The sequence below is a fragment of the Caloenas nicobarica genome, chromosome 3 (genome assembly GCF_036013445.1).
Source record: "Caloenas nicobarica isolate bCalNic1 chromosome 3, bCalNic1.hap1, whole genome shotgun sequence".
In the NCBI taxonomy this organism is placed as follows: Eukaryota; Metazoa; Chordata; class Aves; order Columbiformes; family Columbidae; genus Caloenas; species Caloenas nicobarica.
Window position 1 is genome coordinate 99,110,573 of NC_088247.1, and position 24,193 is coordinate 99,134,765.

The 24,193-nt window shown below is 41.5% G+C and overlaps 1 protein-coding gene across 2 annotated transcripts in view; it reads left to right on the forward strand.

The window, feature by feature from the left end:
- The window catches only part of KCNK2 (potassium two pore domain channel subfamily K member 2), a 108,665-nt gene that overhangs the window by 22,426 nt on the left and 62,046 nt on the right, over window positions 1–24,193 (forward strand). The window contains exons 1-3 of one of the 2 annotated variants that reach the window (XM_065631227.1): window positions 5,744–6,134; window positions 7,822–8,132; window positions 21,503–21,620. In XM_065631227.1, coding sequence (XP_065487299.1) covers window position 6,134; window positions 7,822–8,132; window positions 21,503–21,620 — 430 coding nt within the window. In that variant the 5' untranslated portion in view covers window positions 5,744–6,133. Of the gene's footprint in view, window positions 1–5,743; window positions 6,135–7,821; window positions 8,133–21,502; window positions 21,621–24,193 lie in introns of those variants that run through there. The other variant, XM_065631226.1, reaches the window with a different exon arrangement.

Sequence of the window (24,193 nt, forward strand, 5' to 3'; positions counted from 1 at the left end):
CCTCTCCCTCTCCTCTCCTCTCCTCCTCTGCTCTTCTCTGCTCTTCTCTTCCTCTCCTCTTCTCTCCTCTTCTCTTCTCTCCTCTTCTCTCCTCTTCTCCTCTCTTCTCCTCTCTTCTCCTCTCTTCTCCTCTCTTCTCCTCTCTTCTCCTCTCTTCTCCTCTCTTTGCCTCGCCTCGCCTCGCCTCTCTTCTCCTCGCCTCGCCTCTCTTCTCCTCTCTTCTCCTCTCTTCCCTTCTCTTCTCTTCTCTTCTCCTCTCTTCCCTTCTCTTCTCTTCTCTTCTCCTCTCTTCCCTTCTCTTCTCTTCTCTTCTCTTCTCTTCTCTTCTCTTCTCTTCTTCTTCTCCTCTCTTCCCTTCTCTTCTCTTCTCTTCTCTTCTCTTCTCTTCTCTTCTCTTTTTTTCTTCTCTTCTCTTCTTCTCTTCTCTTCTCTTCTCTTCTCTTCTCTTCTCTTCTCTTCTCTTCTCTTCTCCTCTCCTCTCCTCTCCTCTCCTCTCCTCTCCTCTCCTCTCCTCTCCTCTCCTCTCCTCTCCTCTCCTCTCCTCTCTCTGATTTCTCTCTCTCCTCTTCTCTGATTTCTTTTGTTTCTTCCAAATGTTATTTGTGGATTACTCTACAAGGAAAGCACTAATGCTATTTTAGGTGATTTCCAGTGTCCTCTGTCTGTATTTTATTTAATTTACAGATCGTTGTACCATAGATCTGTGTCACTATTTCCAGAGCTCCCTAAAATGTGGCTGTTGTACTTTACAAACATAAAAATCAAATCCTCTGCTCCTCAAGACACAGTTTAAAAGTAAGCACCTACTTACTTACTCGAGTAAAACTACCTTTAGAATCTGCATGAACTTTGCTCGTTCTTTTGCCAGGCCTGATGTGTACAGTCTTATATGTAGGTTCTTTTTCTTTCAAAGTACTCCGTGGTTTTTCTCAGTCTGCAAAGACTATACAAAGATTAGGTTTCCATCTCCTAAGTCATCCAGTAGAGCCATGAAAGTCTATGAAGACGGCCTCATGATTGGTACTAATGGGTGTGGACAGCCAGATATAAAAACTAGATATTCCCATTGTCAGCCTCCTATTTCGAAGAGACCACAACTCACAAAAATGAAAAACAAATTACAAACCAGCAATTTTGCAGAACATTTTGGTGATTACAGAAAAATATATTATAATCGTCCCAAAGCACCACTAGCTTTCCCTCGTGAGATCAGTAATTCAAAGTAGTAGTAAGTTTTTCCTGTGCATAAATGATACGTAATCAAGGTGACAGATGGGAATTCACATTTATCATTGATGAGAATGCCATTGAAAAGTTAGTTATAATAGTTGCTTCTGAAGCTGTCCAAGCATAACAGATTTGTGAAAGCAAATATGAAAAAACAGTGGCAGAACATGTGACAAATAAATCCCATTAGGTCCAATAACACGACACAGGCAGGGAGGAAACCCACTGGGGGATTTGCAAGCCAGTAAAGAAAATACACATTCAAGATATTAATTACAACAGCGAATACTTTATGGGTTCTAAAACAACTTCCCACTTGCTTCACATGGATAAATAGATAAGAATTACTAGTGATGGAAAGAATTAGAACCTAATTAAAACTGACAGCTGAGCTGTATGAAAATAGCTCGGTACATGTAAATATTTTTTCTAGTAATTGATGAGGTGAGAAACAATGGCTTTTCTGCTGAACAAATAATTCATCACACCGTAAGACAGACACCCATGGTAGATGTGATATGTTGCTAGTCAGGTAAAACTCATTAATACATATTCTAGTTGCACTGCGTATACTTAATTCATTTAAAAATGTGAATTAAAAGTGACAACGTTTTTAAGTGGGATTCCTTAAGGCTTTTACCATTTTCAGAGGCAGAGGACAGCTGAGTATCACTAAACTGCGGGTATCTCCTGCCTCTTGCCTTCTCTCTGCCCTCCTAACGCTGGCGGTGGGCTGGGACCCTGCAGTCTCAGCAAGGTCACTGGGAGCAGCCCCGTGTCCTCACCGCCTGAGAAACACACGGTCTGTCTCCTCATTTGCTCAAAGGGGAAGCAGACTGTATGCCATTAGTTTCTCGTTTAGTGTAGATTCCCATAGCAGGATATGACTAATGGTTTAATGGCAGAACACAGTAACATGGCACGGCCTTAATGTCATAATTATCCATAAAGAACTGACAGAGATCTTTGAATGTCTCCAAAGAAGTCAAGAGACAAGACATTTATAAGTGCTGCTGAATAAGTAAAATAAGCCTTAAAATTAACTTACTAAACAAGACTAGTAGTATCTCTGCTGAGCTCTGTTGTAATGAAACTTAGCAGTAGCAAAGATTTATCTTCGAATTTAACCGGTTGTATGGTGTGGCTGATTCCAAAAAGAGGCAGAGGTTTCCTGCTCTCGTGTCACAAGGATGTATCATTTTCTTTGGAGTGGCAGATGCTGTGTCCACAGCAAGGCCTGAAGCCCAGAGCAATACTCTGTCCGATCAAACGCATGGGTCCCCCTGTGGTGAATTAAATAGGTGCCCATGTGAATAGTCTGTTGAAGTCAGTGAGGGAAATGCCCTCACTGGAACCCTTGCCGTAACAATCCCTTGGGAATGTAGAAATCCTTGGCAACTAAATGAGGCTGGAACCTGTGGTGCCTCCTATTCCAAAGCTGGTTAAAGGAGAGGAGCGTTTCTTGCACCCAGAGGTGGGGGCTTAGCAGGAGCCCCTTGTCTGGGCACAAAGCAAGTGCTCTTCATGGCCTGTCAGGGAGGGGATGGCTCCTGCATTCGGAAAGAGGAAAGTGTTAGCGACAGATAAAGGTACTTTTTATGTACACATTTTAAATTGGTCTTTCTAGGGTGATATTTTTCTGGAATAACTACTTCCTTACAAGTATGGTCCTGCCCTATCAAAGCTATGGTTAGATCATTTACAGCTGTTAGGTGCATGGATCTGTGACTGCTATGCTTACCGTGCAGCTTTGACTTCCTCTGCGTGCTGCATGCCTGTCTCTCTCGGCTGAGCCTACTTTTCAAAAGGCTGAGCAGCTTGCAGCAGCCACTGTCTGCAAGTAACGTGGCCTTCCCAAGCTCATGCCAATACATTGTTAGACAGCATTTGACAGTCCTGTACTTTGTGAGTTTTTCTCCTGTTAGCATGAAATACACAAACATGCACATACTTAGTCTTAGGAGCATTTTTTTTTTTTCAGTTCGTCCAGATAAATGTCTTTGGCTCAGCAGCAAGCCCATTCGCTTACAAGATTGGAGCTCTGTATTGTAGCACCTTTTATTACTTAATCTTGTCATCGTTGGTTGGTGGTATGTTTCGTCAGTGATATGCTGCAGTGTGTTTGTTTAGTAAAGCTCAGGCTGGATGCATCAAACTGGTAGAATGTCAGTTCCGAATTTGAGGGCAAAACAGTCACACACAATATTTGAACTTTGTGGCATACATTGCAATAATAATCTTGGAGGGCACGACTCCACAGAATAAAAGCTGGGTTTATATAAGGCCTCCAGAAAACAGGAGTTGCTATACTCAATGTTTTTTGTTGTGCACCACAATAAGAATTACTGGGTTTCTTGCTGGATTTGAAGATGCCTGTCATTAGAGGTCCCTACCATATGTGGAGTGCTTACACCTGTAGGAGAAGTGAGAAAGCACAGATCAAGTCCACTTTAAGTAAGCAGTAAGCTCCAGCTGGGTTTTACATCTGGGATCACAATAGGTGGAAAATATCAGCAAACTGAAAGTAGATATTGGAGACATTTACTAGGTAATTAACGGAAATAATTGCTTTCACAGAGACAGCTCTTCGGTTATTAGAGTTAAGGCACCAATGCAGTCATTCCTATAGTGGATCTCAAAATGGTTTCTGCCCCTTGGGTGGAATGCCTCAATTTAAGGCCTGATCCAAACCCTCCTGAAGCTATTGGGAGGCTTCCCACTGATTTCAAATTGTAGGCAACGTCTGACCCCTTTTCAGCTTTTAATAATAATTCCTCCTCTCAAGGAAAAACAAAATCTTATTCCAAATATTTAGATTGCTAAAGAAGACATGTAGTACTATTTTCCACAACATTTTATAGACACACAGGTCAGCACGAAGGAAAATTTTCATGCCTATTTTCCCATAGGATTTTGGAAGAAATCCTGTGAAATTATTATTTTCCATGAGATAGGAAAAAACTGTTTATATAGGCTGGTCGTTACAAAATCTTTTGGGAAGAAAGATGATGATTTTTTTTTGGTATAAAAAACATCCAGGCATGAAAATATTTCCTCTTCAGGAATCCCTTGAGCAGTGGAGTATCAGTAGAGTGGAATGGGCATTTCACTTTTCTTCTGTTGCTCAAGGATTGAGACTTTGTCGGTGAAGTCAACCATATGACTGAAGGTTGACTTACAAAAGGGTTTGTTGGGTTGGGCCCAATGGCTCTTGTCACTTGACAACTGCTTTGCTGGTTCGTGGCGATGGGGAGTGATGGGCTCCAGCTCAAACTGAAATAACAGAAGTGGCTTCCTACCCAACGCTGCACCTTGTGGAGACGTGTGGACACACTAGGGAAAACTGGTGTGATTGATGTTGCTGAAATGGAAGTCCTAAGGAACTCAATATTACACTCATTTGTATTATGTCACATTGATGCGAAGAAGCATTAAAATAAGTGACTTCTAAAGTGTTTGCTAACGGTGGTCCTGATTTGAGCAGGATTATAGCTCATTAAACACCCAATGTATGACTGTCTTCGGGCATTTTACACATACAGCCTCTGGCTTTAAATGCTTGTGACCTATACCCATTTGTTATGATGAGTAATTTTTTAACATGTTTGCAGAGACTTTTTAGAGTGGTTGTGGGAACAGTTTTTGGATCCTCTTGGTAAATACTCTTCTGTCTTTTAGGCAAGTGTAGATGTTCATCACCTCTGTGTGAACAACTGACCCATGGATAATGTCACAGGTGATAGATGACCAGGAAATTGGGGAGTTAGCCTGTGGCAAAGACAACAAGAATGATTTCAGACTTCTTAGTAGCAGAAACCACGGTTGAAGCAGCATTTCTGAGTATCTGTCAGACTAAAATGGAAGGAAGCAGGACGCTGGCAGTCCGTGCGACAGGAGAGCAGCTACCACCCCTGACTCCTAGATCCCACCTAGTTAACTCCTTGCAGCAAACCACCGGGCTGCAAAGCACACGGGTTAAACGTCAGGCCAAGCCGAGAAGGACGGAGCCGCCTTGCTCCGTGCCGCTCCTCGGCGAGGGCCGGGGTCTCCCACTTGTCCCCCCGCTCCTGCTGCCCTGACATTTCTTCTAGTTCAAAAGTTCACGGGGAGGCTCTGGCGAGGCAGCCGCGTTTGGGGCTGGAGCGGGGACCGCCGGCAGGTCCTGTGTGGCCGGCGGGGGTGGCCGGTGCCTTCTCCTCCCTCCCGCCTCCCTCCTCGCTCGTTTCCAGGCGAGACCTTGATCTCCGCAGGTACCGCTCTGCCTCCCCCTCGCCTCCCCTTCCCCTCCATTTTTTCCCTGCGCCCGTGCAGCATCTGCCGCCGCCCAGCCGGGCTGTAGGGCTGCCTCCGCGGACAGGCGCGGAGGGGCGCGCACCCCGCGGCGGGCCGGGGGCAGTGGGGAACAGCGCAGCGCTGCCCCCCCGCCGGTGGAGGGCGCGGAAGGGGTGCGGAGTGGGGGGTAACCCGCGGCGCGGGTGCCCGCCGCCCCACAAAAGGCATCACCGGGCTCGGGCTGCTCCGCACGCCCCGCGCACCGGAGCACGCACGGACACACGCACGCACGGACACACACACACACACACACACACACACGCACACACAGACAACACACGCACGGCCACACACACACGCCGCGATGTGCGATGCGCGATGCGCGACGTGAGGCACCTCGCACGCCCCGGGGCCGGGGGGAGCCGGCGGGATCCGCGCTGCCAGCCCGCCCGCCCCTGCCGCTCCCTCTCCTCCAGACCCATCCATCAGCCTCTTCCTCTCGGTCTGCTCCATCCTTTCTTTTATTTTTTTTATATTTTTAAAATTTTTTAATCTGCTTTAACTGTATCTACCCAAGCCCTGAAAAAATGCCTGCCCGTGGAGCGAGGAGAGGGCACCGGGTCGGTAAATAAGAAGTGAGTACGAGCACAATGGCGTGCCTCCCCGCTCCCAGCCTTGCGGATGCTGCATGCGCCCCTTCTTCCCCCACGCCCGGACGCGGGGGGACCCCGGGATGCTCTCCGCGCTGCGGCGGCCCGGGTCCCCTTTGTACCTTGCCTGGCTGCCTCCCCTGCCTTCCCTTCCCGGCCCCGCTGCGCGCCGCGCCCCGGCCCCGCCGCCGGCCGCCTCGCCCCCGCGCCGCTCCCCGACGCGGAGCATCCCCGCCGGCGGCGGCTCCGGGGCTCACCCGCCGCACCGGGACTGCGCCCCTCGGGGGCGCTGGGCATCCCCCGGCGCATTGCACCGGCCGCGGGGAGGGAGCGGCGGGGCTGGCGGCGGAGCGGCGGTGCCCAGTGCCCGCTCCTTTGTTCGCCACCGGCCGCGGCGGCGGGGTCGGCGCTGCCCCGGGCGGCCGGGCAGCGAGCTCGGCGGGGCCGGCCGGGAGCGCCGCGGCCCCCGGCATCGTCTTTGGAGGCTCGGGGGGTCGCGGGGGCTGCGATGGGAGACGGAACGCGGCGGGAAGGGGGGGTACCCCGCAAGGTGTGCGGCGCGGCGGGGCCGTGCCCGTCCCCCGGGTTACCCGCGGGGCCGGGGCAGCGGGGTGCCCGGGTCCCGGCTCGGGCCGGGTGAGGGGCTCTCTCTATCCCTCCCGGCCCCATTCCCGGCACCGAGGTGTGTGCCTGAGCCCGGCTGTGCCCAGGGGGTGACCCTGCCAATGCCACTGCTGGGGACGTGTCCCACCTCGGCCGTCCGGAGGGAGACTTTCCTCTAGATTTAGATCTGGGCTTTTCCCACCGGTAGCTGGAAGCGGTGTTGTAGTCGTTCGAAATGCACTTGTAATTCAAAACAATTTAAATATAGCTCGTGTGGTCATCTGCTGTGGCCATCTTCTCATGGGAGACCTTTACCTGCACTTGATGTGGCGGATTTTTTTTTTAGTGCCCGTGTAGTTGCTGGTAGTCACATGAGTTATCGAGATACTTGATAACACACTCAGCTGCTCTTTTCGTAACCCAGTGGGTTTTTGTAGCTGTAAATAAAAATACGCGCTCTAACAAATAGGTGACTTTTCCAGTAAGTACACACATGTTTTACCGGTATTTTCTGAAAGGTGTTACTGATCCACAATTAACGCTTTAACACTGGGATGATGAGCAATATATTGTTTTTATGGTTGTGTTCTGGGAGTTCAGAAGTGGTCATACAACTGTCCTCAGAGAGCATTTGTCAGAGCACAGGACAAAATAGGCAAGAAAGCAGAATTTGTATTTTTCTGCTACTTCTGTAATGCTGAGGTAAAACACAGCTGGAAAGCTGCTTAGCAGGGCTTAAGGGACATAAAGAATCTCTGCAGCAAAATACCATCTTATACTAATTTAAAGAAGGGCGAGAGTGTAGGGAAAATCTGCATTTTGGAACTGATTGAATATCATAAGGGGACAGATATGTTTAGAAAATATTACAAATGTATATATGTGTGTAAAATGGACACTGCTACTCAGAGCACCAAATCTGTTGCAATGTGGCATGGGATTTAACAGAAAGATTCAACAGTTTAAGAATTCCTGTTAGAAGCCACAGAATTTCTGTAATCTCTTGACAAGAAATTAATGAAGTCTGAGCGGCACTGTAAAAATTAACTTTCTTTTTCTGTTTTGCCAGTGGCGGCACCTGACTTGCTGGATCCCAAATCGGCCACTCAGAACTCCAAACCAAGATTATCATTTTCCACCAAGCCTACTGTGCTCTCCTCACGGGAGGAAAGTGATTCGGCTATTAATGTTATGAAATGGAAGACAGTGTCAACAATTTTTCTGGTTGTAGTCGTGTATTTAATAATTGGAGCAACAGTATTTAAAGCCCTGGAGCAGCCTTATGAGACCTCCCAGAGAACCACCATTGTGATTCAGAAGCAGACGTTTGTTTCTCAGCATTCCTGTGTGAATGCAACAGAGCTTGATGAACTGATTCAGGTAATCCATACCCAACCCTTGTCACCATGCCTTAGAGGGACAAATTACATATGGCAGCACTGCTGTGATAAAGGGGAAAAACTTTATTAGCCAAGCTCTGTATTGACTGAGCTATGTAACAAGTGTTGAGACCAGAAGTGGAGCAATAGCAATTTCATGCAAAGCCTCATAGTTGAAAAGCTCTTGCTATTTTTAGGTCTAGTAGGCTTGGTAGACAGCCTTTTCACTGAAGCCTCCCATTATGCTAATTAAATGGTTATTCATCAGCAATATATATAATTAATAGTTCACGAAGGAATTGATACATTGATTGTGCCTTACTAGGTCTGTCAATATTTGAAATGCCTAATTCTAGAGGAAGAAAATACACCCTCCGTTGCCTTAAAGGACTTCTAATTTACTGCGATTGTATCAAGCTAGCTTTCCTTCCAGCTGTATGTTTCTTTTTATTGATTTTGTTTTAAGTACAGGAAAGTACCACGGACTTGCTATTTTGATCTTAAATCTCAGTTTCCTCCGCTTCTTAAAGACACATCCATGACTGATGTACATTGGTGTGTTCCAACTAACGTGACTTTACCCTTGCAGGTCATCAGCCTCAGAACCATAGGAAATGTTTATTTGCGGTAGCACAGAACTAGATCCAGAGCCTGATGAGGCCTCCTCCAACTTCAGTTCCATGTTCCCACGTTCTTATGAACATCCAGTGGCACTGCAGGGAATAGCAGGGGGCTACCAAATAATGTCGGTTTTGGGGATACGACAATGAAATGGGTGTCTGGAGTGAACAGCCAAGAGTTGGCCAGGATTGCCTCCTTCATTAACAGCAGCCATGGGTCTGCAGAGCCTGAGATGGGACAGGGGTGAGCAGGAGAGGGTGGCGGGCATCCAGCCCCTTGCTAGTGCAAGCTCTGGAGCGTGCCAGTTGCATGGGCAGCAAAGCTCTCTGGAGGTGGTTTTTGACAGCAGATATGACCAGGAGTTTAGAAATTGATTTTACCTCTCTAGACTAATCTGCCTTGAGCATCAGCATGGACACCTGGGGTTTTTTTGAGTTTTAAATGCAGAGCACTGATGTACCGAGTTATTTTTATGGCACGCTACTTCTGAATTTTAAAGGCAAACTGGGAAAATATCTTGTATTTTGTGATTTCTCCTCTGCCTGGTTGCTAAAATGTGTTCCAAAACTGCTACTCTTTAAATCACTGTCAGGCAGTTCCTATTTCCATGTGTTCTGACTAGGCATGCCTGAGGAGGAGCTGTTGATACTAATCCTGATGCTGTGTAATAACTATGTTTCAGTGGTTTTACCAGCACAATATGGGGTAATCTTTCAGAGAAATATACAAGCACATTCTGGTTAAAACAATCTCTTGTAGCTAGTATAAATATCCCCATGTGAAATTTTTCGGTCAGATCCCGTACTTGCGAAGCTGAAAATGGAAATTTTGAAGCAATATTATCTTACATCATCTATGAGATGGTCCTTAAGGCAAAAACTGATGAAATTTGCTCTGGAGTGCTTAGATATTTCAGCATTTATGATTCCCTACCCAGAAGCACAGATTGGTAATAAAACCCCACTTCATCAGCATTCAATGCCCATTTGATGTTCTGTGTAAAATAAATGACAGTTTCAGTACAATTATCGGAGCACAGATACCTGTATCAGCATTAGCTCCCATCTTTGCCAGCGATCTTGGCGTGACCAGAAAGCCACAGGCTTGTGAAGCACGGGGAGTGACACAGCCTCCCACAGCACGTGGATGAGAGATGGTTGTGGGAAGAGTTTGCTCTGCTGGTTGTTGGGGTAAATGGAAAACTCAATTTCTTCTTGTTCCCTTCTGCTTCTCTGCAATGAAGAACACCACGACGTGGAGACAGGAACGTGCTACTCCGCACCTTTTATAGGAGAGCTGAGGCACAGGGAGCCTGGTCCTACAAGTGCATTTGGGTGCCTTTCTTTACACAGACTATGTGATAACAAATTACATCAAATTGTTTAAGGGTTGAGAATTAAGCGACTTGCCCAAACTAAAATAAGAAAGCAGCGGTGAAAGATCGTCTTATATCCATTTTTCCAAGTCTAGGCTGCTATCTTAACCATGGGGTCATATTTCTTCCCTACTTACCACTTCGTCACAGATGCTAAATTGCTCGAATACATTTTGTCTTTCTGGGTCTGTCTGATTGCTATTACAATATAATGCAGTGTTTCTTCAGTTTTTGTTGGATGTCTGTATGAATAAAAACGAATAGTGCGTGTGAGGAAAAAGTAAATTATATTTAAGAATTCACTGAAAGCTATAAAACTGAAAATTAATAACTACTAGTGTAGTAGGAAGCTGGAATGATTAATGCATGTGAAGAAAATTACAGAGCTTACAGACTGTGATGTCTTCTTTAATCAAGTATTTACCTTGAGTCGAACTATAATGAAATACATTATAAACTTTTCCTTTTGAACTTTGTGTTCTGGGAATCCAGAAACTAGTTTGGCTCTGGTTCATGCTAGTCATTGCTGAAGGTGCTTATCATGACAGTTCTTTTTCAATCTTCACAACTTCTAATCTGCCATTTAATCCTTCCTCTGAAGCAGGCTTGACTATCCCAAGACTGCTAACCAACAGTATGATGTGCAGTGGCTTAATCAGCTGAGCAAATTAGGGAGACTACTTTGAGAGCACAAATTCAGCTGAAAAAAAAAATTGTAACAAGTGGAATGAAAGTCCAGTTTAATAGCACCCAGGGGCCATCTAGTTTCCATCATCTTTCCTAAAATCTTCCCTTTGCCACCAAGCTGATTAGAGCACAGGGTTGTGTGCTTCTATAAATACACAGAGGACAGGGAATTTTCCCTTCCTGTCTTTTCTATGCTTATTTTATCTCACCAATCACCAAGAACCTTCCTGGCACAACAATATATATTGTTGCCAATAAACGCACACACAGCTTTATTCCCTGGTTTTGAATTCCTGAGACTGTGTTTTCACATTGATCATGTGGCTCCTCTAGGCGTACTCAGTGAGAATGATACTGTTATAGACTTTATATATTTTATATGAAACATGGGGCAACAGTGAACTGGTCTGCAGCATAGAAAATGTGCAAAGTTAATGGCTACAGCCAAGTAGCCTCAGCTGCCTCAGAAAAACCTGAGTTTTTCTCACACCTTTTCAGTTACCACTTCAGCTACTTGTTGCCTCACTATAGTAAAATATACCTGCAAAGCACAACAGCGATGTATGACCCTGAGACCTTCTTTTAGGTACATAATTTTTTTGTCATTTCGTGTGCACTTTTATGTAGTACCACACTTAAAATGTGCAAAAGTCATGCAGAACACATCTATACACCAAAGAGGCCATTTTCCCCAGGCAGTTTCAACCCCTTCTGCTGTAGCCTGAAGCCAGAATTAACAACAATATTAAGTGGATCGCTGCATGCTGTACACAGCAGTGCTGAGGTGGGCAGTGCACAGCAATCAGTGGTGGAATATCTAAATCTACAACTAGAGGAATATCCCAGGAGAGAAGCTCATGAACGTACAAACGCTACCTTGGTGAGTCTAATGAGGATACAGCTGACCAGCAAGCTGTGCATGGTCTGATGCTAAACTTTGTTTTTTAAAGTTTTAGTTGGAAGGTCTTGGCAGGATCTAACTTATTGGCAGTATTGATTTGGTGAAGATTATATATAATATCTAGTACATCATAAAGCTGTAGAAAGGGATGTGGCCAGACATTTTGCTACTATTCCTTCTTCTCAAAGAAGAAGAACTCTTGACAATTCATTATGGATGGTGTTTTGGTTTCTCTGTCCATGCCTGCTATCAACTTGACCCTGCCATACAATGCAACGTAACTGCCAGGTGACAGAATAAAAGAGTAAATGTAGTTCAGACTGTGTGGATTTTATGCACATGTGGAAAAATATATAAACCTGCTCTTTATTTACACTAGGGATTTTGTACTTTTCATATGTAACAGATTTTTCTCCACCACTGAGCTTTCTCTTGGCAGAAGCTGATAGAAACCTGGGAGCAATCCAGCTCTACACATGCAAATAACAATAAGCATTAAAGAATGAAAAAAATATCTAATTAGAGAAATTGTATCTAATTATTTCAGTCTAGTTCTATCTCTCTTTATAGCGTGTTGACTGTTCCCTATAGCAAGCTTGCCACTAAACATTTTTAAAAGTTGGAGACTGTTTCCAAACTCAGATGCACAAAGTATATTGTCAAGTACCTAGAAAAATCTGCTGCATTTATGCACCTGTGCATAGTAGCAAATGTAAAGAGACCTTAGGTTCCATTGCTGATGTTCAGGTTGCATTGATGTCCTCCTGCAGTGCTGCACAGCCATGAAATACATGTATATACCTTCATCACATCTCCTGGGGTTAAGAGTTTGTCTCAAGGGACAGGTGAGCCTGAGTGAATACGATATCCAACAACTTTACAAAGTTGTCATTATTGTTGTTTCATACACCTCCTTCCCTCTGTAGGAAGTCCTATAGAGGGAAGGAGGTGTATGAAACAACAATGAATTTACTTTCCCCCCACCCAGAACTCATGTTGCTCCTAGGACGGATGTGACCAATATTGCGTGTTGTGGGATGTCTTGGCAATGGGAGTCAAATATTTGTCCCCTTTCCAAAGAGAAAGATGAATAAAAGAAACAGAAGAGCTTTTTATGTAAACATCACCTAATTATGTGTTGCTCAGCAGTTATTTGTTTTAGTGTTGACCTTTAAAAACCAAAATGGAAAAAAAAAATCCTTTTAAACCTCAAGCATCAAGTTGTTTAACGCATTATTTTTACATACCAAAAAAAAAATTTGCATACAAAAATTGGAAATATGAGAAATTTCAATTATGTTATTTTAAATATCTAGAGTGTCCCAGCAAGCTGGTGTGAATTATTTTGGTTATCTTAACAAGTTAATTCTGAACTTCAGTAAAGAGTTTTCAAGTAAAGGTACACTGAAACTTGAGTTAGTAACAGAATGTACCTAATTTCTGGTTCCTTTAGCAGAAACATCCTTCGAATATATTTATTCTTAAAAGCCTAACAAGGGGAAGGAGTAATACCACAGCACGATCTGAACAGCACAATCTTTTAATGTGTTCCAAGTGCTGTTAGTGGTATTTTTTGTCTTATAAAGCCTTCATTTTGAAATCTGAACTAGTTTTCAGGGTGCTGCACCAAGCTGTCTCAGCAATAAAAGGCTCTTGTAGAGTTTTAAGTCCAGTCCCTTTCAGGCTATGTGGCTTCTTCTGAAAGCTGACAGCCCACAAAAATGTACTTGCGTTCAAAACAAAAAAAAGAATTAGTGAACCACTAGGATTAGCTGAATTGACCTTGATCCCACAAGTTGATCTCCTTGTCTTCTGCATGGGTTGTGGTTAAACATGAGAACAGCTCTCCGTGCTGGGGTCCACAATCATGTCTCATGCCTGTTTTCATCTTACATTTGCGTCAGCTGCATTCTCCCTTTTCTTTCCATTCATCTCTTAGACTGTGAATGAGACCAAAATGTGTTTTCTTTTTATCTCCCTTGAGGAAAAATGTGGTTTTTTCTTTCTCTCTCTTGAGGGAAGCCTGACACAGTTATGAATGACATGGGAGCAGTGTCCCTTTCATCAAACTGACATCACCACAATGTCATAATGCCTTTTTATGTGATTAATTTCTTTTAAAAATATTTCATTTTAAAATATTTGTCTTCTGTATCTTCATTTTTATAGTGCAAGGTAACTAGCTATGCTAAGTTGCACTTCCACCAGTAGCTGATTTTGTGTCTTTTTCGTAGGGCTTTTTACCACTTTCATTGTAGCCCCAAGCAAGTAATTTTGCTGCATCCTCAGGAATATGTTGTTTTATTTCAGCCAGATAAGCTCCTTGAGCCTCAACCTCTCTGATTGTGTAGAAAACTGTTAAAATATAGAAATGCAAATCCTTCTTTCTCTCACAGAGATTAGAAGGTGTTTGAGCTTGCTGTATCCTTTTTTTTGAGATAATAAATCACAGAGATGCAAAGATCTTGTTTTCAGACAGATCTGAAAATTATTTAAATAAATTTAAAATTTATTAGCTAAGACTATTAAGCTTGTATCAAATTTTATTCATTCTTTGAGTCACAACATTTATAGGCATTCTCAGTCTTGTGAGCTGTAGCTTACAGGTCCTCTAAGCAGGAACTGTTTGAGGGAATCTGAATGCACCAGTTTATACCCTAAATATTCTTAGTCTCTCCCTTTTGCAATTCCTTCCAGCCTCCCCCAAAAGAAGCAGGAACCATCCATGTTTGGATCCTAACCTGCAAGCAGCAGATGTTTATGCTTTTTAAACCTTAAAGACTGGAAAAGATTGATAGACCAGCATGAAATAAAATGATACTGCAGCATATTTTATTTATTCATCTGGGGATCCAAAAGTACCATTGCATCAGTTTTTTAATGTACTGTCACGTTTCAAACATGAAGCTTATGAAAAATTGCAAATACCAGTAGCTGAGCTGCCCGTTGACGGTGTTTTCAAGGCAACATGAAATAAATGGCTTTTAAAGTAGTTAAAACATGAAGTGCAGGAATTGCAGTTCGTATTGCTACCATATGCATAAGTCTGCCCGTCAAAGCACTCGAGCTTATGTAGTCTTAAGTATACAGGTAGCCCTAACTGGTACAGTAAGATCCTGTTTCTCTTTTCCTCTCTCTGGTCTGTAAGTCTGGCTTTCACCCCAGTATTTCCTTGCTGCTTCGCTTTTGTCAGAAATAAACACTCAGATGCTCTTCTTGCCTTCCACAGTACAGCCCCTCAAATTCTACCTGTATCCCAGATCAGAGGAATATTTATTACACAAGAGATCTCTGTGAAAGACCTGTGATCATAACCTTACTCAGACCTGCCCTCCACACAGATCCCCACCTGCTGTGGTTGAGTCCAGCGACCGAAAGCTGGAGGGGCTGCAGAAGCCCCTGGGTTTTGTGTGCACTTTGCTTGGGAGTGCTCCAGTTCCTGCTGTCTTCTTACACACAGATCCCCTCTTCTGGCTTTGCACTTAGTGCCTGGAGGAAGGGATTTTTTTACCCAATTTTTTGTTGCCTGAGCTCTTCCCCTTCACTGACAGGACAACTCCTTTTTCTGTAGTTATTTTCTACATGGCGGTTAAATCAAAAGGAATTTTTTGAAGCACACAGTCTTTATCCCTCATGAGCACAAAAACGATAGAGAATTTTTTGAGAATAATAAAGAAATTCTAACTGCCCTTGTCATTTCTATGTTCAAGCAGGATGGTTTCCAAATGTTTTTTGCCTCTTCTGGTGTTAGGGCTCTTAAAGGATATATTTACTTCAGATGAACAGTTTTATACAACCTAAAACCTAGGTAGCTTGAATGCATCTGAATGACAGTTTTTGTCTTAGAAAGGGTGGCAGATATGACTCATTAGTGAGTTTTGCTGAACAGCTGTCTGAATAATTCTTCCAGTCTTTGATCTCAAGAGGCAAAGAAAAGCCCTCTTCCCTGAATGTGTATGTATACATACATATATATGTATGCACACACACAAGATTTATATATGTAGTGTGTTTTTAATGCATATTTGGAAATAGAAATGTATTTCAATACGTTTCTACAACTTTTTAGTTCAAGTAGATTGTGAACATAGGATGAAAAGAGTTCTTCAGTTCTTCAGTGTGTTGGGTACCAGTCTCCAGTGCAGATTACAATCATATGTTATATAATACAAACTAAAAAGAAAACCAAGGGGTAACAGAATTATAATCCAAACATCATTGCAATCTCTGTCAACAGTGAGGCTCAAAAGCATGTTGTTTGCTAAGTGTTAAAAGCATCCTAGTGTGCCTTTGAACAAAGAACTAGGATTTCCATTCTTTGTAAACCAAAGCAGAAATAAAAACACAGGACTTGTGCAGTAGCTGGGCCGTATGAGGTTTATCATCACACTGGAGAGCGAGAGAGTGCCCTTGTCAAATGGCAGCAGCAGTGAAGGAAGAAGCGCAGACTGAGAAATGAGTTTCCAGAAACTTTGAGGCACATCTGAATTTTTGAAATCTCTTGTTAAAGGATTGCCAGGGAACACAAGCTTACTCCTGACAAGCTGGGTAACGAAAGACTGCATGCTCTGTATTTTATCAGAAGCATAATTTAAGGTGCTTCTATTTTAATCTTTGGATAGAAAAGCTGAGACTAATGAAGTGTTGCGCTACATCATTTCATAAAAGCGAAGTGACTGGAAGATGGTACAAAAGCACAGATTCAGAGCCTGGTGTGGAACAAGGAGATGAGCATTAAGCTGACTAGTTTGACACGTACTTATTTCTGTCCGATCCCTATATGAGACAGCAGTAGACAGCCAGAGGCTGCCTTTCTCATTTTGTAACCTCTCTGTCTTGCTCCTGTGGTTCTGCAGACCCCTGTGTAGTGGATGTAGCTCCACTGCCTGTGAGCTGGCTCTTGTCAGTCATCTCCATTGACTCCTTGCAGAGTCAAAGGACCAGAGGTTGAAATCCCTGACCTAGGAGAATTGTCTTCTGTTTTCGCAAAATGACTGTGCTGTTTGAAAGGCTTTTTTATCTTTCATTTTGATAGAAAAAAGTCGCAAAATTCTGTGTCTTAATCTGCAAGGGTATCTCATTGTGGCCTCTATGAACAGATATCTGTGTGAATGCAGGGATGCAATAACACAAAACTGCATGCTGTATTTACCAGGAAGTGTTTTAAAATCATATAGGAAACGAAAAGCAGCCATTAAATTAAAAAGAGATTTGATATTGTCACTCTCTTTTTCCCAGTATTCTTATTTCAAGCAAAAAAGTACATACGGCGTGAATGAGATGCTCATGTGTCTTAGGTGCTCACGTCCTGTTTTTGAAAGTAAGGCAGGTCAGGCCTGGCCTATCCACTCTGCACTCAAGTGTCTCTTTTCTCTGATGCTCTGCTAAAGCTTATTGCCAAATATTGGTGTAAAGCCAGGTAGCTTGGATGTAGTACAAGTTGGGACTTGTACTCAGACGCAACTCATGCCTATCCTAAGGTACAGTACAGAGCTACCCTAAGAATTCACATAACTTAAAAAATGGGAATTAAGTTCCTAAAAGTTTTAGATATTTGAAAATTTAATCTCAATTCTTTTTACTATCCCAAAACCTCCACATTTTCACCATTATAAAGACAGCTGTCGATGAGCAAATGGTGAAAAACCTATTATTTTTATTGTAACCATATAATATTATTCTTAAAATCATTGCACATAGAGGCCTTGATCAGGTGCCACGTGCTGGGTGATCCCTCCTCTGCTCAGTCCTCGGTCATCCCATATGAAACAGCTAGTAGACAAATACTCTGGAAGAAGGTAAGGCAAGTGAAATAATCTACACAGTTTAAGAATCGAAACTGTCCACATCTCTGTTCTAATGCTGACTTGTTTTGTAATGCTGAAGTGAAACTGGTTTTTAAGTCAAAATTTAGTTTGCATGTGGAATAAAGATAAGAAAAACTAGAAAAACTGACACTGAGGTAGTCAGTAAACTATAATACTGTAAAGTAATTTTTAAAAAGTTGAGAAATTCCTGTGTTAAGATGACACAAAGTGTTTACAGGCTGCAACATATGATAAATGTACAGATTACATAGAGTTTTCATGATTCTCACTGTTCTGAGATTCAAAAGAAACAGAGTCACCATCACTATTGTATAGATTAAGATAAGCTGAAGGGCTCAGGTGACAGAAGTTATGAGGGAAGGAAAGAATGACATGCTAAATTTGTGACAAATGAAGTGGTTGTGTTTGCTCTAGTAGTAAGGCATCAGTCAAGAAAAATGGGTGAAGACCACAAATAAAGTGGCAGAGAAAATTGAATCTAGCAGCACTTCCAGTGAATAGCATGCTATTTGAACATTGAGGGTGAGACCCTGGCCCTAATTGAAGTTAGAGGAAACCAGTGGCGTGAGCCTGGGTTTTTATTCTGGGCTAAGGAAATGTTGGCATCCGATATTCCAGGTAAGTTTGTGCAGTGGACATCATAGTCAGAAAGAAGATGCTACCCTGAAATGTATATATATTAGGAGTCATGTTATATATGATTTTCTTTTAAAATTATGCTTGGGAATAGTCTTAAATGAAGATCTGCTCACAGGCACTGACCAAACCAAGAAAAGATGTCCTCTGATCCAAAGAACTGAAAATGTAGTTACCCCTCCCAAAAAATTTGCAGGCATCTTTCAAAAACTTTATGATAGGAGTAATGATATCTGTAAACCCGCAACCTTACCTGCCATTCTTGTCATTAAGGAAGACTCTTAACAGAAGACTCTGAAGGGATATAATACAACAGCTTTGTTAGTATTAAGGCTGGCTCCTCCCAGACATGAGAACAGTGCAGGAGAAAGCATAGTAGTGTGTGTTTGCAAACTTAATAACCCAGTGATGAAGAAGGCATAATCTGGCCCTTCATGACTAAAGCTATGTTTAAGGCAATCAATAAAGTAAATCAGTTCAAAGAAAGTCAATGAGAAATCCAGTTGATAAAAAAAACCCCAACTTATACATAGTATTCAAAATATTCATTTAAATAGGTAAATACAGAATTTAATAAGAAGGAGTCTTTAATTCGGAAAAAAGTGGCAGCTGATGGGTCTATAATATCATTAATTTCTTGAAGAAAACAAATAAGGAATTGCTATTCAAGTGTTTCTCATAACATAAGAACGTACAAAATTACTTTGAAGCACAAAATATCTCAGAAGGGAAATGCTTTTTAAATGATCCACAAGTAAATTGCAGAACTTACTGCCAGAGTGACTTGGCTCGCAAAATACGAGTGAGCACCAAAAGCAGTTAGATAAATTCTTGGTAAAATGATCCACCCGAAACAATCTGAACACCACGATGCAGATGCAGCCTCCCACTCAAAAGGTCCCTAAAACTGTGCTTAGCCAAGAGGGTGTATGAAGAGAAAGCACCACTTGCCTACTTGCCCTGATTCTTTTCCTAATTAGCAGTTGGCTGACATCAGAGACACAATAATAGTGCCTAATTGTCTTTTGTAGCCATCTGTTGTGTTCTGTTAAGTCTGACCCAACAGAGTAGTTTTGGATTAAGTTATATCTTTTTTTCCTGGCAGTCTGTAGGTACATTGTAGTGCAGTTAGGAAGTGCATAGCTGGAAGGCATCTTCGAGCAGTTGATATTGGCACACCTTTCATATAAAAGATGTTGAGGTATTATGGCTTCAAAAATTTGTAGTGATGATATAAAGCTTTGAAAACACTTCACATCTGGATTTGTATAAAACTTGGTCTTGTTAGACTGCCTAAACAGGTGCATTGCTCTGGGTAGTGCATTCATCCAGTACAATAAACTGTAATAAGACATGAATGGTCCCATAAAATTATATTGATCCAGTGCTTTACCATATGATGTCCTCACTGGAGAGCATGTTCCCATTGGCAGGTACAAGGACTTGTGATGGAAGTTCTCCGTCCACTGAAATGCAGCAGAACTCAAAATGTATTCAGTAGGCTTGGTAATGCAGCACACTGGGGTTTATAAATCAAAGGAATATCTGTATTGCATAAATTATAAAATCAATACAAGGGATGGTTTTCACATGCTGCTTCTTCTGAGGTGTCCCTTCCTACAGTAATGTAAACACCTGTTGGTATCAGTGATGTCGTATTTACTGTTGCCAAGTTGTATGTGATGTACAAACGTAGAAGAAGCTTTAGTCATCCAACCCAAAGGAAAATGAAAATCTTTTCCCTTCTCCTTCCCCATCCTTTCTCCTTCCTCAGTAGGACTGAAAATTCCACAGCTTTGATGTCTGCCTTTCTGGTGTTTTAAATAAAAGTTGACATGAAAACAGTTGAAAGTAAAGACGATAAACCAGTGCAAAGTCTATGTAAAGATACCCCAGTGGGTTTTCTGTTGAAAACCCTGGGTGTTGCGAATGGCTTAGGTGCGGCAGCCAGATTCTTGCAGCTGCGGAGATGCAGCTGTGGACTTTGAAATGGCCACTTTGTGCATCTGAGCTTTGAAAATGGCAAACTGGGAATGCTGGATTTAAGCTGAGATCCCATAATGAAAAATCGGTGGCCTGGTTAATCCAATGTTGGTATTTTGCCATTTCTGTCCAGATGAACTGACTTCGATGGGCACTGTTTAGAAACGGAAATGTTTTCCTTTGCAAATGGTCGATATATTTGGGGATTGAAAAAATTATTGCTACTGCACAAGACTGTTCCTCTGCAACAGACTGCCCACATGGAAAACCATTCTGCTCTGCCCTATTGCTGAATATCTTTATGTGCATAATCACTGTTGGACAACTTGCCAAGCAGATACTATTAGTTAAAATGTTCATTTTAGCTTTGCAGTATTGCATCCTCTGTTGTTCTTTTGTTAAACACCAATGATTATTATAACGATCATGATTATGAAATAAGTCCTGTTTTAAAGTTTCGGAATGAAATTATAACTTACATTCCTTAAAATATTTATCGCAAGTTTAAAAATACTATTTCTTGGTATGTACTGTTTAACTCAAATACTGGTATATATCTGCAATAGAGATATAACTAAACAGGAATACTTTTTGTGATGAGAACTTACAGTAGGTGACACTGCTGAAACAGGAAATGTTTCGTATTTCTTGACACTATGAAAATGTCACTTGTGGCAAGCTTGTTCATTTTAGCTGCTAGAACGGAATTTCTCAAGACAAAGTTTATGAAGTATATAGTTGTACAAACTTAGAGATATATGTTTGATATTTGACTCTGAATTTTTTATCAACATAATGAAAGTTTTATAATCATAAGTGTAATTGTTCATCTTTAATTATTGAACTATCTGTTCTACAAAAGTGTTTTAATTAATTGGAGTTCATTTGATCCAAAACAATGCACGGGCATTTTTTTCGTGGAGTTTTAAAATGGCCATGTTTTAAGAAGTACATTTGTTTGCCTAACTCAATAGAGGAATATTTGGGGAAACTCTCATTTTAAATATTTGTCTAATGCATATTTTTCTTCACCAAACAGTTGCAACAGTAAAAATAATTGTGTTTGCGATCTAGTTAAGGTGATGCTGTTACTGATACAGCGGATTTTGCATTCTCCCTAATGCTCTGGAGTTTACAGCTCTGCTTGTATGCTGAATTGCTTGGGGGTGTCTGCTGGAGATTAAATTGTAGCCTGACCGAATGACAAAACTGTAGCAGAGCAACACTGATCCTTTCCTGGTTTATTGCTTGGATTAATAAGTGATTTAATCAATTTGCTGTATAATGTGTATTAATATTATTGTTTCATGAATATTGACAAAATCTTTTTAAACTTGCAGCAAGTAGTGGCAGCAATAAATGCAGGAATCATACCTTTAGGAAACACATCTACTCAGATCAGTCACTGGGACTTGGGAAGTTCCTTCTTCTTTGCTGGCACTGTTATTACCACCATAGGTAGGACACAGCTTATTATCTTTTCATAGTAAACAAGCTGAAACTCTTTTGATTTCCAGTGTGTACATGTATTTGTTAATGGTAAAGCTTCCAAATTGTCTGGTTTAAAGTAGAGAGTTACTCTTTAGCTAGAGGGGCATAAATTATAGCTGTCTGTAAGGATTCGTAGCTGAGTAAATGATTCCTCTCTAGAAGAAAAATGTTGCTGTGTATTTCTGCAAGGTGACTAGAGGAGGTTGTGGAAACATTTTCCGGGGGAATTTGGTCAACTGTGTAATCACAAGTGTTAACTAGGGCATGATTTAAAGCACATGTGCATTAAACCTTGACTGAGATGTATGAAACTTCAGGTCTGTCTAATCCCATTCCAAATCGTTGTTTCCTCTAAATTCTGAAAAAGATGAGAACATGGTAAAGATTCAATTCAGCTTAATTTAATCAGTTATAAGTATTGTATTGATTGGCAGATTTACATTCAAAGCCTTACTTTGAGGCTTCTGCTGCATTCAGAGAAGTCTAAAGCTGTTGGGTGATTTATCTGTGCTCACAAGCCCAGGGAGTTTTCTGAATCTTTCCTGCATTTAAGAACCACTGTCCCTCTGAGCAGGAGTGAATAGGAGCAGCATTTGACCTTTCAATTTCTTTACCCTTTGACTACAATATAGTGCATATGGCATGCAGTTCAACGGTGTAGTGTAGCTCACAGATCATAGGAGGGGCACCCACAAAGGTGGCTGGAAATTTGAAGAAATCAAGTGAGAAAAATTTAAGATCAACATTATGAGAGTAATGCATAAGGAATTGTAGCACTGTTACAATAATTATCTCTATGTAATATTTATGTGCATGTTGTGATGGAAGGGGATGTTCTTTTCAAGTGTTGTCTGTACCTTTGTTCTTTATGTAGAAGTGAATGAGTGCTACAGGTTTTGTGTGTTTTAGTATATACATGTCTCCATATATATATAAATATTATGTCTATGTGTAATATTTTTTCACATCTGGAATAAGTGAAACGTAGGCTTAGTGAAAACAGAATGAAAGTTTACCTCCCCGAGGTTAGTAACAAACTTAATGGTTTTATAGTAGTAGGTCCACAAGGCAATAAAAACGCAAGTATTGAAAAATGTAATTTTAACAGATTATAATGAAGAAAAGCAAGAACCTCGAAAGCATAGTTTAATGACCTGTTTTATGTTATCCTCTTCTGACAGCAGAAAACTTTATGTTGTAAGTAAGTATCCATGGTACTGTAGAAAGTGCTTAATATTTGTTTCAGTTCTGAATAAAGATAAAAGTTAATGTATGAAAAGTGTTCAAGGAATTAAATTATTCAAAAATTATTTTAAATCAGTGGAACATTTTATTTCACTATTTTGTTTCTAAGTAAAACTAAGGTTTTTCTAAATAAAATTGTTTCCTGATTTAATTTATTGACTTGATTCAACTGAAATTTGCGTGAGTCCTGCTTAGAGGAGAGAGAGGGATCTGCAAAGGCATCCAGGCCACAGATCCCCTGTCTACAAGAGGCAAGATAACCCAATAGGAAATACATTTGAAAATTAATATTTCAGGTAATTTCTGCAAACCAGAATCATCAGAATCAGGCCAGACTAGGCAACTGTAAATATTTATTTCAGGTTTTGTGATAGGAAACCAGGAACATCTAGGGGAAAAAAAACTTCCATAGAATACTTTGGCTTTGGAGTCAAGGTGTTTTTCATCAGAGACCCTTTCTGACAGGAATCTCCCAGTCAGTCGCAATTTTGAGTGGTGTTTTTTAGGACAGCAAACTCACATGAAAGCCGTAGTGTGGTCGGCATTGTCTTGCTGCCATGAACCACCTTCCTGACGGTTCACAGGGCTGGCAGTGTGACAGAAGGCAGAGCAGTCGTGAAAAGCCCTTGGAATTGTGACTTTCCCAGGAAAATGGTGACAAGCATAAAAGTTGTGTGTGCTTTCCCTTACTTTTTATAGTATTACGTGCCATCAAGTGATTTGGTGTTCAGAGCAGTATATTTTCATATATGAGTAACCTTTTGAAAATGAAGGCATTCTTTCCAATTAGGGAGCATATGTTTATCGTGTCACTTGGTATTTTAATTTCTCAAGAGACTAAAAATTAGGTTTATGAGCATCTCCAGAGAGCTACCATAGGTTTCAGCCAAACACTATGGATATTCTCTATGGACAAAGACAGGACCTTATAAATTCATAAGACAACATTACAGAAATAATTTGTAAAAGTGGTTTTATAAATATGAATAAAAAATAAAAAATTTATATCCTTTAGACAGTATACCTTAAGAAGCACTTCAATAGAATAAAAAAGGATTACTACCATTTAGAGAAAATGATAGGTTTCCAGTGTTACAGCAGATTCTCTAGCTTTCCAAACCTCTTATTACTATAATTTTACCTTATCATTTAGCCCACACTCCTACCGGTGAAATCTCATAATCCAAGAAATTCAAATGGAACCGAGAGTTTATTTATGGATAGTGTTTCCCAAACCTTATTTTAATGACATTAGCACTTGCATCCCACAAGTGCTTCCTGGGGAGAGGGGATAA